This window comes from Amblyomma mixtum, chromosome 3, assembly GCF_055824585.1.
Source record: "Amblyomma mixtum isolate Tamu chromosome 3, ASM5582458v1, whole genome shotgun sequence".
In the NCBI taxonomy this organism is placed as follows: Eukaryota; Metazoa; Arthropoda; class Arachnida; order Ixodida; family Ixodidae; genus Amblyomma; species Amblyomma mixtum.
Genome location: NC_143014.1, coordinates 218,849,291 through 218,866,557, shown reverse-complemented (window position 1 = coordinate 218,866,557; position 17,267 = coordinate 218,849,291). Strand labels below are relative to the sequence as shown.

Sequence of the window (17,267 nt, the reverse complement as noted above, 5' to 3'; positions counted from 1 at the left end):
AGAAACGTCGGGGAGCTTCCCTTGCCCCTACGCCGCGTACACGGGGCGAGGGGGGGGGGGGGGGCTGCTCCGACAAAGCAACAGTTGCATGCAAGCTTCCTCTACGTGTGCGCTAGGCGCGGTACTGATTGGCGGCGACCAATCTAAGTACCGGGTGAGTGAAATGGGTGAGTGAAAGGCGTTTTCGTCTCATCTTTTCATTTCGAATTTTCAAAGTGCAATAACTTTCGTTTGCGTGCTCCGATTTCACTAATTCTTTTTGCACTGGTCTCAGGAACGCTTGATAAATCGATGTAATGATATCAATCGGTACCGAGGAAAACATCGCACTGCCCCTTTAATTCTGATACGCTGATATGCAGAGTTCGAAGACATGAGATATTGTATCCGCATTACAGAAGAGTATGTGTGCACGTAAAGCAATTGATAGCTCAGCGCGATAGATCTCGTGTGATAAAAAAAACAAAACTGTGGCGATAGCCTAGTGGTTAATAAAGAAAAAAAATAGCCTAGTGGTCATGCGCAGCGGCCTTTAAGGTGCTCTGTTCGTGCCACCACAGGTTCGAATTCCAGTCGTGTATATCCATGTGCTTTCTTTTTGTGCCTCTTTTTTTTTCTGTGCTCCCCAGGTGCACATACAAGATCGGATTTTGAAAGGCTCTGAATTGCCGGATTAGTGCGTTCGCACAAAAATCAAAGGCACGAAGGTCATATCCGTGGCGTGCTTACACCAGTGCCAGCCGTGTTTTCCCACCATTTTGCAGGCTCACCTCCTCTCGCCCAATCACCTCAGGATGATAATGCGGCTGCTTCGCTGTGCTTTCCGTTAGTTCTTAGGAAGTCAGAGGACCCTGGATGGCCATAGTCGGGTGACGTTTGTAGTGCATTCAGGGGCGCATGACATAGCGCACCTTTGAAAAATAGTCTAGAGCAAGGGTGTGTGTCAGATGAGCGCAAGTAAGCTATAGCTGTGGCAGCTGTTGGTCATACCTAAAAAAAATTCCGCAGTCAGTTACTCTGATGCCAATCTAGAGTAAATACATCTAGTAACGGCGTGGTTTTGGCTTCCGCCGATATTTATTAGCAAGAAGGACAAAATCTTTGAATTTATTTCAATTTTTAGGGTACTCCCGTCGACAGCGCTTCCCTCTGCCCTTCCAAATTGGCCACGTAAAGTGGTGGCAAGTTACTTTCACTGACGCAACATTGGCTGCTCTGAATTAAAAAGGGATGAAAGCACGGACAGCAACGCAGAATTTCTTTTTGATATCATTCACGAAATTTTGTGAATGACATACACCGACGAGGGAGATTGGCCACGCAAAGAAGGAATAATAGCCTGGTTTTACAGCGGAGCATTTAGTCGCATTTAGCCGGAGAAAGTGGAAACAGAAAAAAAGTTAGCAAGAATTTGTATATCAAAATAAACCGACTATAACCTTGGTTTATAACGATCAAGACGGGCATGGATGAAGCGAAGTAAAAAACCACAACGTCATCGGCGCGCCTAAACATGGAATCCTTGCACACGAAAAAATGAGCCTGTAAGCAGCAGAGTGAAGTGTCGCTAATGAGGGCAAATTTATAACTCTCAGAAAGAACATTAATTTATTTAAAGAAATTTGGAGCGCGTTTTGAGAAGAATTCTGCATTAAAAGCTGGTCAAAATCGCCTCGCGTTGAGGATAAAGGCATGGACACGAATTCCACATGTACTTTAAATGCCGGAACTCAGTAGAGGAGATAATGATGGCCTAGGGTGCTTTAGCAATAGAATGCTAAGGCACCCGCCCACAGTGAATGAAACGAAGTTAGGGCACAACAAAGCAGCTCAAGAAACACAGTGTGAAAATACCGCGGTCTGATTAGTGCGAATTCCGCTGTAGCAGGAGAAACCGACAAGCCTGACCCCATGACAGAGCACGCAACGAAAAAAGAAATGACGGACTAGAGAGTGTCAAGGCTGCACAAACTGAGACGGCATAAGCAGGAATTGTGATGTTACATTGCTCAGGACTTATTGATGGCCAAATGCAGGGCTAGGAATTTAGGGAGGAAAACAGCAGCATAAGGCAAGCGTAGAAAGAAAGCGCAGTAAAGTTGGGATGCATAACTGCTGACGCCGTCCTTTTTCCGAAGATGCGCAGCATCAGTACCAATAATACTGAGCGGCGGCTACCCTGGCCTGTAGTGGTCCTCTAATATGCTTGCCGAAGTAGGCGCATGAAGTGATGTTGCATGGTTGAATGTGATATATGCTAAAACAAATAAAAATGAAACGAGAAGACACTGGCAGGCACGACGCAACGCGCCTACCTGCAACTACAACTAAAGTGTCTGAACTAAGCCTACCTGCAATTTTTCGACGCGAGGAAGCTCTAGCCAGCCAACTACATCAGAATTAGCGTCCCTCATAACCTGAGTCGCATTGGGAGACGTTAAACCTCATAAACCAAACATCAGAATTACAATTTTAAGAAGGGATTAACCGTAAGCTTTTGAAGCAAGATTTTAACAGAAGAACGTCAGCCTCAAAGTAAAGAAGATTATCTGCCGCAAAGCTTGGCAGACCAAGGCGTAACCGCACGGCCAGGTTCTCGAGAAGCAGAAGAGAACGAAGTCTTAGGCAACACACGTACCTAAATAAAAAGGAAGCAGCCAGAGCCAAGGACACGATGGACGTAAAACCTATAAATGATAGCAAACGCAGTCTTTGCCTTAAGTAACCGGGCACAGGTGGTTCGTTTCTTAGCCGAGTAGCAAAGCAAAGCAGCCCTTAAGCTATGAATCTGTGCAAAGTAAGGTGAGCCCTTTCCCTGATGTTTTGACAGCTTTCTGTCTTTAATGGTGCCGTAAAGGCACCGTTACGCGGTTGAGAAGCAAAAACTTGTTCCTTGGTTACTTTTGGCAAAGGGAGTACCTCGTTGTATGCCAGACCGTCTGTTGCTGACACTACGCAGCAAATCCAAAGCGTATTCCCTTTTCCGCAAGATGTGCTCGATATGATGTGGGAAAAAGGTGCTTCGTTGAAATTCTATCTGCTGATGCTCTAAACACCGCTCAAGAACAAAGAAAACACCCAAATACTTAAAAGAATTAACCTGAGCGATCGGCCCAATGTGGTACGAAAGAGATACGGACATTGGATGACAAACAGGAGAAAAAGAAAGAATCCAACTCTTGCTCTCATTAAGGGAGAATGAGAGGAAATAAAGTCCCATTTTTGGTTCGTTGAGATAACATTGCGCAGAATGGTACAGAGAAGGGACGCGTGTAGACTAACAAAAAAAAAATCGATGGCCTCTGTATAGACAGAGTTGAACATCATTAAGCACATGAATCAAAGACAGGCAAATACTGAACAGAAACAAGCAAAAGACAGAACACTGAGATACACCTCTGAGCTTGTTGTACCTGGTAGATCAGAGACAGCCTTTGAAACGAAAGATTTATTTTACCGAAATTCCTCAACTAAGGAAACGAGACAGTTTCGAATGCTGCAGTTTTTCAATCGAATGACCGAAAGTCTATGGTCGACGCTGGAATGCGCATTAGCAATGTATGAATACACCAAAGAAAATACTTGCCGACCACTTAACCAGACTCATTCTGCCCTTTAAAGTTAACGTGCGCTGGCCACATACACCACACTGGTCGGAATACAATCAGTCGTGCAGAAAGGTTGTTCCGTGCGGGAAATAAACTTGGCTAAACGGATAGGAATGAGCCCCTCTGTTACTTTGACTAGGGCAGATTTAATGAAAATCTAGCATGTATTGCTTAGAACATACACAAAACATTTATTTTTCAATAGGAGCACAATTGTGATAAGCTTTAACAGCAGGGTATGGAAGAATGCCTCAGGAAGAGATTAATCATGTTTAAATCAGCTGTAGAGAAATAAAAAAAAACGCCTAGCAGGTCTGAAGTGACACTGTCAGCGCCAATAGCCCAGGGATGGATTTACTGATATATATGACAGATATGGCACTGTCCCGTCGACAAAATCGGGGCGCCATTTTGCCACAGAGATGGCATTATACGTATTTTAGAGGTTTTGTCTTCCAAGATTCGCATTTGTTTCCTCAACGTAAAAATGGACATTCTCAGTAGCAGTCACATGGTCGTAACCGATGCAAATCATAACAAAATCAAGACGGTAATACATGCAATTCTTTTGACTTGTTGTTTCTGACACAGTTTATGTGTAGAATGCGAATTAGCACAAGGTATATACATGTATGTATTGCTGAGGAAAATAAGGCACAATAGGGGCATTTAGAAAGTTTTGTTTTGATTTTTTATACTTGAGCTTACTTCTCCTGTAAATGTCCACATGTGCTGTTGGCTGTGATGAGAAAATTTATTTGTCTTGCAGCAAATCCACTACTTGGGTTATTTTGTAATCAAGAATGGAGCACCATTATCCTAGTATCTGGTTTCTACAGCGTTGACACGTTGTTATTCTCAAGGCAAGTAAACTATACATCTTTAAAAAATTCTCCTAACTTCGCTATTTACATCATACTTGGATAAAGTGTTTCATGCTACCCAGAACTGCAAAATTATGATAAAGAAGACAAGCATGACAAACGCCTGTTTTACCACAAGGTGCATTTTCCAGCAGGGCCGTGCTTGCAGAGATGTATCAGGAAATAGAAGAGCATACGCAGTCACTCCAAAGCAGCCGTATGTTTTTTTTTTTTTGTAGCGTGAGCTACATTGGCCACAGTTTCAGCGTTTCGCGTGCTCTCTTGACCATACTGCGTATGCGCGAGGAGCAAGTTATGTCACTACGGACAGCTGGTGTGCCTCGCCACACACGCTCGACACCCACTGACCCATGGAACCATTATGCCCATTTCCTTTCCTTAAAATGATCAGTGTGTAGAACGTTGTCACCGCCAACGCCAATGAACACAAAGAACGCCGACGGCCTATGGCTTCAGTGCCGCGTTTCTGGCAAAAAGTCAATCCCAACGCATGCAGCGCACACCTGTCAACAGCCACTTACCTTTAAGCACGACTGAGGTGTCCACTGTTCCAAGAGAGCAGTTATGGGGCTTCCCTCTGGTTCAGGTGTCCACCGAGATGTGGATACCTCGCCTCTCACTGCAGCGAGCTACTGCGCATGCGCGAGGAGATTGCACCACGTGACAAATTTTAAGGGGTACAGAGCTACTGCGCCGTATTTCATGGAGGAAAAAGAGAGTCGGGCTGCTGCTGAGCGGCGCAGGAGATTTGAAAAACTCAGTTCATCGGACCCCGAGGTTGTCGCGGGGCAGTTAGCCGTAGAGCTTAGGAAAAATAATACCAACCTGCCAATTTCACTGCCAATGACAACTGATACTGCACATTGTCCCTTCTTTAATTTAATCATAGATACACGTACCGGATTTTCAAGGTTTAACAGGGGGAAACCAAGCTAATAACAACAAGCTTAACCGAGATATACCAATACCTCACGCTACGTATATCCTGGACTAACAGAGCTAAGCCACTGCCATTTTTTTTCTTCCGTTGCATATTTGATTTCAGAGGTGTCTGTAAGCCTAACGGAAGCTATAAGGTCCGAGTAAAATGCAGCATAGAAATTTTTTGTGCATTTATTTTTTTAACATACTGCCGAAACCGAATACTAAGATGTTGGGATGAATTCAACAAAGAGATTTCACGGTTCAAAATCCTATGAAATATTATATGAATGTCGCGCAGTGCATAGAAGTCTCATTTCACCAGTCGTTCGATATATCAACACCACGCTGCGCCCTTGTAAGTAACTCTTCAGCTAACGATGCTCTTCGGTCGCTTATCGCACGTGGAGTCAAGTTAGGCTGGGCGACCTTGAGCATCTGTTGGCATCAGTAACGCTGTGAAACCGCTTGACAAGGCGACCGTGGGGTGTGCTTGGTGGCAACCATCGGTCTCTTGTACTCATTTTTGCACCCCTCATTGCTGTCAGGAGTGAAGCCAACCTAACTCACTGAAGCCTATCGGCGTGGCCCTCTCCAGGCATGCTTGGCTCGTTTCGCTGTCGAAGGCGCTGTTGACAACAACGCTACCTTAATTTTCATGCGGTTATCTTATTCATAGCCTACTGATGACAACATTAGACAGCTTATAATGGGCAGCGGATCATCCCGAAGCATCGTCTGCTGCGGCGTTGATTCGCCGCAGGTGGTCCTAACAATGGTGCTGCTAGCATTCGGATGGGTCTTTCTAAGGCGAGTTTTCCAAGGCGTGTTGTGGTGCTCGCTCGCAGGGCTGGAAGATGTAGGCTTGAGAAGGGGGAGGACGGCCTTTCGCCGTACCTTCAAGGGAGCTCTGACGGCGCAAAAACGAGCCACATAGCAAGGCCCGAAACTAAACTTAGTCACTTGTATATTCTAGAGAAACGGTCTACAATTATTGCACTGCAGTAACCTCAAAAGGGGGCGCACTCTACAGAAGCAATAGTGCTTCTTTCTGCGAAGCTAACTAGACACTTGAGCCTCTGAAATCGAAACTGAAACCGAAAGTCGAAGTACGCTGATATATGGCTCTCTGAAAGAACCTTGAGAAGTGAGTACCTTTCAGACAATAAGCTTGGATGAGCCGTGTTGAGAAATATTTTTAGCCATCTGAAATCTAAGATACGTCGGCCCTTGTTCGTGACGAAATGCTTTGTTCCATTAAACAAAACAAGCGCTGGACCCCAAGGAGCCACGCTTTCTGGTTGAAGAGCTTCTCTGCATATTCTTAGGTCTGCATATTCTCAGGCTGCATCAGAGAAATGAACTTTGTGGCAGCATAACTGAGGCTAGTTGTGGTACATATATTATTTAAAATAGCAAGCAAATTTTGAGAACTGACGGAGTAATCTTTTGAAGGATTTGTTTTAGCCTCAAGGCGCATTCACAATGTCGAACTGTGCACGACAAGACCGATTTCGGCCAGTACGTAACCGTGTTCAGAACACAGAACAGATAGAAAGTCACTGTGAAGATCAGATAGAACCGAACAGACAACGTCCGAGACTCGCTTTCCTGAACACGTCTTCAGTCCTTAAATAATTGATATTTGATCGCGTGCTCTTAGAGCCAAGCTTTATTCTTCTCAGTTACGATAAAAGAAAAGCATACGTAATTGTTTAAAATAACTGTCGGTTCATGTGCTGGTTTGTGTGCCAAATATTAACTTTGGAAACTCTTGCAGCGGATTCTTCCTGTGCTACACTGTGATGAAGCAAAAGAGTGCCGGGCCGGTTGTCTTTGTTCTCGCCCTGCTTCGAAGGTTGATCAGGTGAGATTCCACACCCTCGTGTATTCGCAGTCCATGCTGAATGATGACCAGACAGGTCATGCCACAATATATGGTACGCCGCACCTGAAGGTATACGCTGCAGCCTACATAAACAAGATGAAAGGACGGTTTCGATCTTCGCTATTGCGCTAATTTTAATGCCGCATGTTGCATCTACAAGGTGATTACATGCTAGCATCTATTACAGCATAATTTTAATTTTCTCCTTGGAATGCCTATACAAAAATAAGACAAGAGAGCTTAACATATTGAAACTCAATTTCCGCGAACAAACCTTTCGAAAGACTCACGAGGTTTTTGCAGAAGTTACGTGTTAGAGCATGTAAAAAGGAAAGTACTAAATTTAAATTGTAAAATATATTTCCCCAGTATTTCTTAAAAAAAACCTTTTGCAATGTTAATTTTCTTCCAGTGCGAAGAATTTCACATACCGCATAATGTGAACACAAAATTTTTATTTTGCATAAATTATAGCAAAGACACAGTTCATAGGCACATGAATTTTATTCTCTTTGCCAAAAAACCAGCTGGTACGACTAAATTTTAAACATATTATATCTTTGGAATGTTTCTCACTAAACAAAGGCTATTGCTAAAGATGCGTCGATAGGTCTGGTAATTTTTTGCCAAAGGACGTCGATCTCGATCCCTGGCAAGTTTGTTGCAGAGGTTCAGAGGTCGGTGCAGAATTTCCACCAACACAAATGCTTCTGATAACTTCGTTAAATCACGAGCAGAACAGGGTGAGATATTACGAGAATGTTTACTAAGCCGGAGTGCGAAGGCACTGACTAGACATATCTGCTCGCCGTCGCCTGGGCGCTTACGCTGCGAGTGACGGCGCGCCGCGCGCAACCGGGCGTGAAGAGGTCGATCTGACCAATTTTGAGATCGCTGCATTCGAGTGTTTCGCTACGTCTTAGCGTAATCGTGTACATTTATTATCGCGTATTCTTTGTACATGTAAGTTGTTTTAGTCGCGATGAGCGGACGAGCTGCCGAGCTACCCGTCTTAGATCGCAGCGTGCGAACTGAAAAATTGCTCCTGGTCATTTCCAACCGTGGCCAGCCGAGTTCTCCAGTCGAACTTCAGAACGCGCACCGAATATCTGCTCGTATGTGGCGACACCTGAGCGGGCTCCGTTCTGCTCGCGCTGTTGAATGTGGGCGATCGACTTCGTTCGACTGGGGTCATCTCAGTGAGATCGAAGTTCAGGAGAGACGTCTCGAAAGGCTGCGGCTGCGGTGTGACGAGGTGGGACGAGCTTCGAGGATAGCAGTTTATCAGGGGTTTGTTTTACATATTTACAAGAGCACGTGCGATACAAGCAGAAACCTGATGGTTTTTTACACATTCCGTCCAGCCGCTTAAATAACGGTGGTGATCTCTAGCTCCTTAGCTGAGAAATCTGTGCACTTCATCAGTGCCCAATGAAGTGGTCACTCTTGGTGCCAAACAGAAGGCGACCACTTGCCCTCTCGCAGCGGTTCCGGTGGCGAAAGCCCGCACTTCCGATGGCGATGTCGGTCTGTCCCAGTCTCCCAGCTTTGCCGGTGGTGGCGGACAGAAATGCACTACGATGAATAACCCGCCCTGGTTGCATCAGTCGTTGATCAGGATTAACAGGCACCACTCCGCCTACCGAGGCCACCAACTCAATCCGCGGCGCTTCGCAAAAACGGAAGAGCCCGGCCGCCGCTGTTAGACACTTCAGGGAAGAGGAAGTCTTCGGTTCCAGATAGATTCTACGCAACGAAGCGTCCACCTTGCAAAGGCTGCTGGTCAGCGAAAACTGTCTCCCGCGGACAAGCAAAATATTTCCGTTATGACGCAGCCGCAGTGGCGACGCTGGATGATGGCTCTACGCTGGCGCCTCTTGGACTCTACTCGTTCACTGAGCTCACGGGAGATTTATGGCACGTTGGAAGCCTCCATTCTTAACAGCGCTGACTTTGGATACGGGGGTGGGGTTTAAACTTCCCGCACACGAACTTTCGCGAGAAGTACAAGCTGTTGGCTGGGCGGAAGCCCAGTGTTTTTGTAAAACTACTCTGGAGCGGAGTGTTCACGCCCCTGGCTTTCCGGTCGTTCCTTGTGCACTGCTGAGGAGCTCGTCATCGCCTCGGCAGGCTCGTCGGCCTGGTCATCGTCGTCGTACAAGCGTTGACTTCAAATAGATTCACATGTCCTTTCCCATGGCTGTAAGATAGAACTTTGGTGATGGACGTCCTTTTTCCTCTGTTTGCCGGTAAAGTCAAGCATAGCATAACGGCGTTCCGACTGCATATATTACTTGCAGATGTAGATGACAAATTACGGGACTCTACTAAGGGTGAAGGAAATTCACCGAGCGAATGCCTATCTCTGCTGGGTCGCCTCGTTTGCCGCCGTGACTTGCACGCAAACTGGTGGAAATGACAGCGGTGCTCGCGGCGCGCACAGGGCGTAAAGGCGTCGGCACGTGTCGTTTGTGGGAGTGTGGAGATTTAATAATGGGCGATTTTCTCTTCGCAGCTGCTCGAAAGTCGCGAAACCTGACCTCCATGTATGTGTAGCAAGCAGCATGATCGGCATACGTTGAACGTGACTTTGGCCATAGATCACTGCGACGCCCGCCGCATCTTTAATCGGAATCGACTTGGAACGTCGGACGTATCTTTAGACATTTCATTAAAGAAATCTAAAAAGCGGTTAAGCCGAATGCCCACTCCCAAAAGAAATTCCAGTTCTATTTTCGCTTTAAATGAGGGACTTTTTGTCCAAGTCAGCACATAAGTTTTCTAATGCCACAATTTCTACTTTCTTCATGCATCCCAGTGCTCAAAGCAGAGTTCGGATTTAGGCCAAATATTTATCTTCGGGGAACCTCCGTCTCCACGCGGGTTCGCGAGAGATGGCAACGCCCGGTGAGTAACACGCTCGAGCAGCAGACAACACCGTTCATTAAGAGCTAACAAAACAACACTTAAATCTTCAACAAAGGCAATCCACCGCGCTGCACTGCAGAACAAGTTAAGCGCACACTCTAGCGTGAAACGACAATAAGGTCCGAGGAGCTCAGCGCAACGACGAAAGAGCGGATCTGACAATGCTAGGCTACGCTCGAACAAAAATCTATCCCCTCCAACAAACTGTACGACGACACTCGAGCCTCAGTGCTACACACATGACTGGCTGCCGGTCTCGGAGCCCCTCACGCCAGGTAAAGCCTTTGTCAAAAGTTTAGAGCCCAGGGGATTCGCTTGCAAGACGTACAGAAATGTATAAAACCTATAGACGTACAAAAGGTGGAGGCTAACAGAAATGCTTCAGCCTAAGTTTCGGAAAACGCCGCGAGCTATGTAAAGAAAAATGATAGGTGCAACAAAGACTAGAATCGGGCTGAGTGGGTGAGGGAACAAATGCGGGTTAGTGACATCCAAGTCGAAATCAACAGGAAGAAACGGGCCTGGGTAGGGCATGCAGTGCGAAGGCAAGAGAACTGCTTGTCTTTAAGGGTATACGAGGGGGTACCCAAAAGAAACCGGACTTATTTTTGTTTGAACTTATTTGTTCACATTTTCAGCACAGACCTTCAATATCCTTCAAAGTACTCACCACTTACAATGATACGTTTGTCGAATCTTTCATTCCATTTTTCAAAACATTGTTTAAATTCATCTTTTGTAATGCTTGACAGTCTCTCCGTCGTTTTTTTCTTCACCTCAGCAACATCAGCGAAACGTTTTCCATTCACCTGTCTTTTCATTCTACGAAACAAAGAAAGTAGCACGTGGCAAGGTCTCGTGAGTATGACCGTTGAGGAACAGAGGTCATGCCATTTTTGGTCCGAATTTGTCGTAGAGACAGGGCTGTGTGAGCAGGGGCATTGCCATGGTGGATAAACAAGTCACCCGTCTGCCACAAATCAGGCCGCTTCCACCGAACACTGTTGCCCAATCTTTTCAAAACATCCGAACAGAAAGCCTGGTTAACTGTCTGACCCTGCGAAACAAATTCTGAATGGACGACTCCTCTCACGTCGAAAAAACAAATCAGCATTGTTTTGTGGTTCTGTTTCACCTGACGAGCTTTCTTGAGGCGAGGTGAATTTGAAGTTTTCCATTGGCATGACTGTTGCTTTGATTCAGGATTTAATTCAGGAACACTTGAGTTGTCCCCATAGCATCGTCCTTGAACGTCTTTCTGAATATTTCAAGAGTTTCCATTCCACTTTTTCCGAGAAAAATCAGAATTTCACCGGCGCGCGCTGTTCACGAAAATCAGCCACTGAAAAAACGACACTCACACAAAACAGTCGTCACTCTAAAACTCTGCCTAAACTAGTCTGACCTCCTTAGCGACGGCACTCGGCTTACTAACTCTGAAATGTTCGTTCTATGCACTCCTAGCGGCAAAACGCGGTACCACAGAAGCTGTGCCGATTCAAAAAATTAGTCCGGTTTCTTTTGAGTACCCCCTCGTACGGAGTGGATTCCAAGTGAAGGCGAGCGTAGCAGAGAGGGCATAAAGTTAGGTGGGCGGATGAGATTAAGAAATCTGTGGCAATAAGAAGGACGCATCTGGCAAATGACAGGGTTAATTGGAGAGACTTGGGAGGGGCCTTCGCCCTCCAGTAGGGGTAGTTAGGCTGATGATGATGTTGATCCGCGGCAGGCCTAACCTTTGGAGGAGCGAGGACTAAAATTCCTCTTTCCTTATAGAGATTTGGAAAGGTGGAAGTGCATAAAAAGCTTAACGGCGTGGCCAAAAAGCACATTACATTGGTCTCTGAATTTTGACAAAAGGTACACTTCTTGCGCTGCTGGTAGACCGCCGGAGGGAACCGAGGCAAGACGCTGCTCCCGCCGGGCACGCACCATGACCGCCTCGCCGGCAGCTGGTGCGCGCCGCCATACCACAAGGTGCTCATACAGCGAGCCTATTTGATTTTCCAGTCCCAGAGTACTCGTTGACAGGTTTCGGCTTCCACTCTGACAGGAAACACCGTGATGGTCACAAGACCTACTTGCCAGGGCTGCCTGAGTACTTGCCGCCAGAGCCGGGCTCCAACTCAGTTACCGTACCCGGCCCTTGCCATCTTCTAGCAGACGACCAAAGCCATGACCACCACGACGCAGAAGCAACGTCGTGCGTTTGATCACGATCAATGAATCGATTTGGACTGTTCGCCTGGCGCAGGTGATTACCGAACTCTGCTTCGGGTATATGCTCGTCGCCACAGCTCGCGGCGAAGTTCGCACAAAGTAGCCCAACTCGTTCCGCACAGGCAGAAAGAGGAAAGCCTTCGCAAAAAGGTTTAAAGCAAGCGCTAGCTGCTCAATTATACGAGTGGTTCACCTGCATGCTTTCAGCTAAGCGCGAAGACAGCATGTCGCAAAACATGCGAATAAGAACCTCTTGACGGCACCAGGAAAGAATACGCGCTCGCAGCTCCGAAGGCGCGTCCGTCGGTAGTGGATTTCGAGAAAACAAAACGAACAGCAAAGAACAAAGAGTCTTACGATGGCTCAAAGAGCAGCTAAGGAGCTCATGTGAAGGTTTAACGCATGATATCGTCCTCCAGGAGCATAAAAAGTACTCAGAATGCACACTGAGTCTAACTGAATATGGCCGCCAGCGAGGCGCTTCACTTTCCAGGCAGCTGTAGTCTGCTGCCTTCTTCGCAGCCCCAAGCAGCCCGCGGACTGGCAGAGGTGAAAAACGAACACGTTGCTATGGCAATGAGGGCAGCTTTCTGACCGGTGGGTGGAGCTTTCGGCCTGTTCGAAAAAATCGTACGCCGGACTCGGGTCCGCAAGCGGTCCCGGACTGTCCGAGACTGAAAATCCAATATGCCCAGCGTTTCACCGCTCCTCTGCCCCCATGGGCTGCCCACTCTGCCTTAATTTAGCTGCTGGCAGGATGAGGCCCATGCTCACCGCGCAGCCGATGATGAACTTGCCAGACATCCGCGGTGGTGTTGTACTACGATGCATCCGCTCGCGCCCGAATTACATAGAATCAAGTGTGGCCACCCGCCCCCCTCCCACCCATACGCACCGAGCCATAGGGGGTCGGGGGACCCACATATTTGAAATGTTAGGGCAACCATTCTATTCAATATGGCGAACGACTTGTGAATCCGATGGAAGAAGGGGGGGGGGGGGGAGTTCTTGTCGGCAAGACACACTCCGTCAGCAAGAAACATTTTGTATCCTGCTTGCGAACTCGGTTGCGTCAAATATTGAAATGCTTTCCGAGTTTTTCGTCTACGTAGGCAGGAATGCAAAAGCGGCTCTTTCGTTTTCGCTCGTACGCATCATGGCCTTCATTGCTGAGCGACACTACGCTTCCCGTGTCCGTCCCCTCGTATGCCATATCCTCAAAACGGAGTACCGCAAGGGAGTTCCTGAGAGGTTCCCTGACGACGCCGTTTGCAATAGGATTCGTGTTTATACTGTGGCAATGTACACTGAAATGTGTTGTATTAGTGTTTGGAGAATGCTTATTTTGTGCTGTCAGGGTGACAGCGTCTTTGCTGTCCCACTGTACGCCTCCTGACAGAAACAACTGGACTGAAAGTGTTCGCCCGCGTACATCACGTTTTGGGCACCAGGTCATTGTGTATGGCAAGTCACTCTCATCTTCGCTTTCACTTCCTCTTTCTGTCCTTAGCCCGTCCTCTCCCAGTAAACAGTTTCACGTCAAGGAGCCATGGCCATCAGAGTAAACGGCTGAGCTCTCCATTCTTCCTGTCATCAAAGCTTTCTTGAACACACACACGTCCGGACACGGACGCACAAACACACACGCGTACTAACTCACTCGCTCATAGACTGATAAAAAAAGCGCGCATGCAAATGCAGGCTCACGTGTTAGAGTTATAGCGGTATGCCACAAAGAAGACATTTTTTAATTTGCGTGCAACCATTGCCCTCTTTACTGAACAGTTATCTTCAAACCTAGACTTGCCTAGAAAAGAAAAGCAACATACGTGTGCCCTAATTATTTTGAGAATTCATATTGCAGTGCAATAATGTAGCGTTTCGTTTCAAAACACGTAGTCTTTTAACATCAGTAACAACTATTTATAATGTCATATTCCATTTTACTACAGGCTAAGTTGAATTCCCATGTCTGTTGTGGCCCGATCACTTTGTTGAAGATAAACAGAGCATGCGGCCGAAAGATAACAACGTGCAGTGTCTCATTTGGCTTCTTTTACCGTTCCTTACAGAGTGTGTATTCCACTTTTTTTTGTCATCATGTGCATTTACGTCCTCCCCTGTTTCGTCATTGGACCCTATACCAAGGAGTTCTTCAACCAGTTTTACGCCGAGTTTGCGGAAGAATGGTGGCGCATGCTCTTTCAGATCAGAAACTTTTCCCAGTCCGATGCCCAGGTAAGCATTGCAGGCAACCTTACCAGAGCCGAGTTCCAAAGCTCCTATCGCCGTTGCTATCAAGAAATCGCCTTTCAGCCCTAAAAAAAACAGCTTTCTTGCTGTCCTGGTACACGTTTTCTTTGAACGAGTACTGTGATTAAAAAAGCTTCGCTATTACACAGGCCCGTTGTTACTACCCGATGCTCCTAAATATGAAGCATGTGTAAGGTGACACTCAAAGGTGGACTCTAAGAACCGTCCTGGTTGAGTAAGAGATCAAAAGCACGAGAGATACTTCACCTTTGAAAGTTCCTGTCATCAATTTTAATGTTGCTCTCCATGCCATAGCCACCACCACCAACAGCTCACTACCGCTCCCTACCACCGCTCATGCACTCTGCACTTTCACTTGAGTGCGGATTTGAACCTCGCTAACTCTGACATCTTTCATGTCGTTATGGGGTAGTTACGATGCATTAATGGGGAGTATTGCGATGAGCAGCTCGTGGCTCGATGGAAGGAATGTTTTCGCAGGTAGATAGGATTAACTCTCCTAATCTGCGCAGTGGTTATGAGGAATGCCGTAGTGGAGGGTCCAGACTCATTTCGACCACGTGCGTTCTTTAACGTGGACAGACATCGCATAATACACGATCCCTGTTCTATTACCTCTGCTTCCCAATCGCACCGCCGTGTCCGAGATTCGATCCCGCCACCTTCTGATCAGCAGGGGAAAGCACCGACTACCGGACCACCACGGCGCTTGCGAAGGAACATATTTGTCAGGAATTATTATGCATTATAACAGCCCTATAGAGGAGTCGTGATGTCACCTACAATATTATGGATATGTCTGTTCTTATAAAAGCATGCGTTTGTTTCGCTACAAATTCTCTTGCATTCCCTCTGCTCTTGTGTTGTTATTTGCAGCCATTGTTAGGGCGTAACTCTACTTACCGGGGTACAACTTGGAAAACGCCCCATGCGGGTATTTTGACCTTCAATATCAGCCAAAGTCGTACGGGACTCAGTAGATTTCGCTACCGTCTTGCTGTATGTCTAGGCATAGTACATGTCACGTGATCAACTATGACTTTGGACGATGAGTTTGTACCATTGGGTAGTGCAGTTATGCCAACTAATTACTTGGCCTTATAATTGACGTTATTAGTTAATAGTAGTTAAAAATAGCAGTTAAAACCAAACCTTGCGCTAAAACATCGAGTTGTATACCGTTGGAAAGCTTTTGCCAAGCGTCAATGCACGGTGCAAGTGCTAGAAAAAAAATTAGCGTTGGTTAGTTAATTACAGTTAAATTCGAACTGTGCATGCTATAGCATAAATTCATATTTAGTTTGAGTGCAAATGCGCTGTGCTGGCTACCAACCTGTATTAGCGTTAATTAGTTAAGTGCAATTAAAATCAAAACTAATCAAAACCACAGAGCTAATGCTTACTACTAGGTTTAACGTAGTTTTACCGTAGCCAATTTTTTCTTCACTACTCGAACTAACAACCACCTCCTTTCCAGAATTGAAACAGTGGTTCTCCTTTCTAGTCAGCCTTCTGGAAGATATGCCTTAACCAAATTGATGATGAGTGTTTTTTCAGGGCGCCCTGGTGTCTCAGTAAAATTCAGTGTACTAAACAAGTTAACAGCCACTGTTTTAAACTTAACGAGAAGCGGTGACTTCTAATACATGAATTTCTATAAGCATACTTCCGCAAAACGATTGCAACTCCCACATTAGTCCATGTAGGTAAAAGTACACTATTCTGCATGTCTTAGAGTATTACGCACTTTTGATCCCCCGCAAGTACACAGTGTATTCGTGAAAATATTCAGGAACTCTTCTTTGTTGTCGGTTTTCCGAAGACTGCGATGCCGGCGGCGGCAAGACAGAACATGTAAAAGAACTAAGGAAGAAGGTCTGGTCATGATGTGCAAGGCCAAACTACTTGCGATTGCTACAGTTCTCAAATGGCCTCGTCTTGCCCGAAGCGACGCTTCTGAATTTAGTTAATTTGGATCGCAGTTGAAGCAGTCTTTAGAGCAACTGCAGCGACGACGAAGAGTCGTACGTACTCAGAGAAATAATAATTAAAAATGTTCTACAGAAGCACGCCATAATTTCCGAATTCTCATGTGTGCGTCTCAATATCCTTAGTTGTCACCACGAGACTCGAAAATAGAACGAACCACTTGGGTCAATTCCTTGATAACGCTTCTATGCCAGGAGTAAATGTGACGAATGGATGTAAGGCTCAACTTTACGAACTGGCCATGCGTGGCAACTGGAACCAAACTCCTTGCAGAAGCATGTTTGCTTTCCTGTTGTCGCTCAGGTCAGTCTCGTCCTGTGGCACCTTCGTATGCTGTTGCGTGGATTCCGGATCCAACGCCAAATTCGCCTGCGAAAGTTACAATAAGTCAGCCGCCTGGTATGGTCCATATGAAGGAGCATGACATTTTAATCCATGCGTCGCTAAGGAAAAGGACAGTGATGGCAGCCAGCTGTTCTGCGCTTAGTTTCTTGGTGCTCTCTGTTCCACCTGCGCGTGCGTGAACGTTTTCTTGTCTTATTCACATACTTCATA

The 17,267-nt window shown here is 46.3% G+C and overlaps 1 protein-coding gene across 1 annotated transcript in view; it reads left to right on the top strand.

The window, feature by feature from the left end:
• LOC149353718 (nose resistant to fluoxetine protein 6-like) overlaps positions 1 to 17,267 on the top strand; it is a 57,733-nt gene that overhangs the window by 26,127 nt on the left and 14,339 nt on the right. The window contains exons 7-9 of the mRNA XM_089575850.1: positions 4,378 to 4,471; positions 7,194 to 7,280; positions 14,522 to 14,687. Of these exons, the coding sequence (XP_089431976.1) occupies positions 4,378 to 4,471; positions 7,194 to 7,280; positions 14,522 to 14,687 (347 nt within the window). The remainder of the gene's footprint in view (positions 1 to 4,377; positions 4,472 to 7,193; positions 7,281 to 14,521; positions 14,688 to 17,267) is intronic.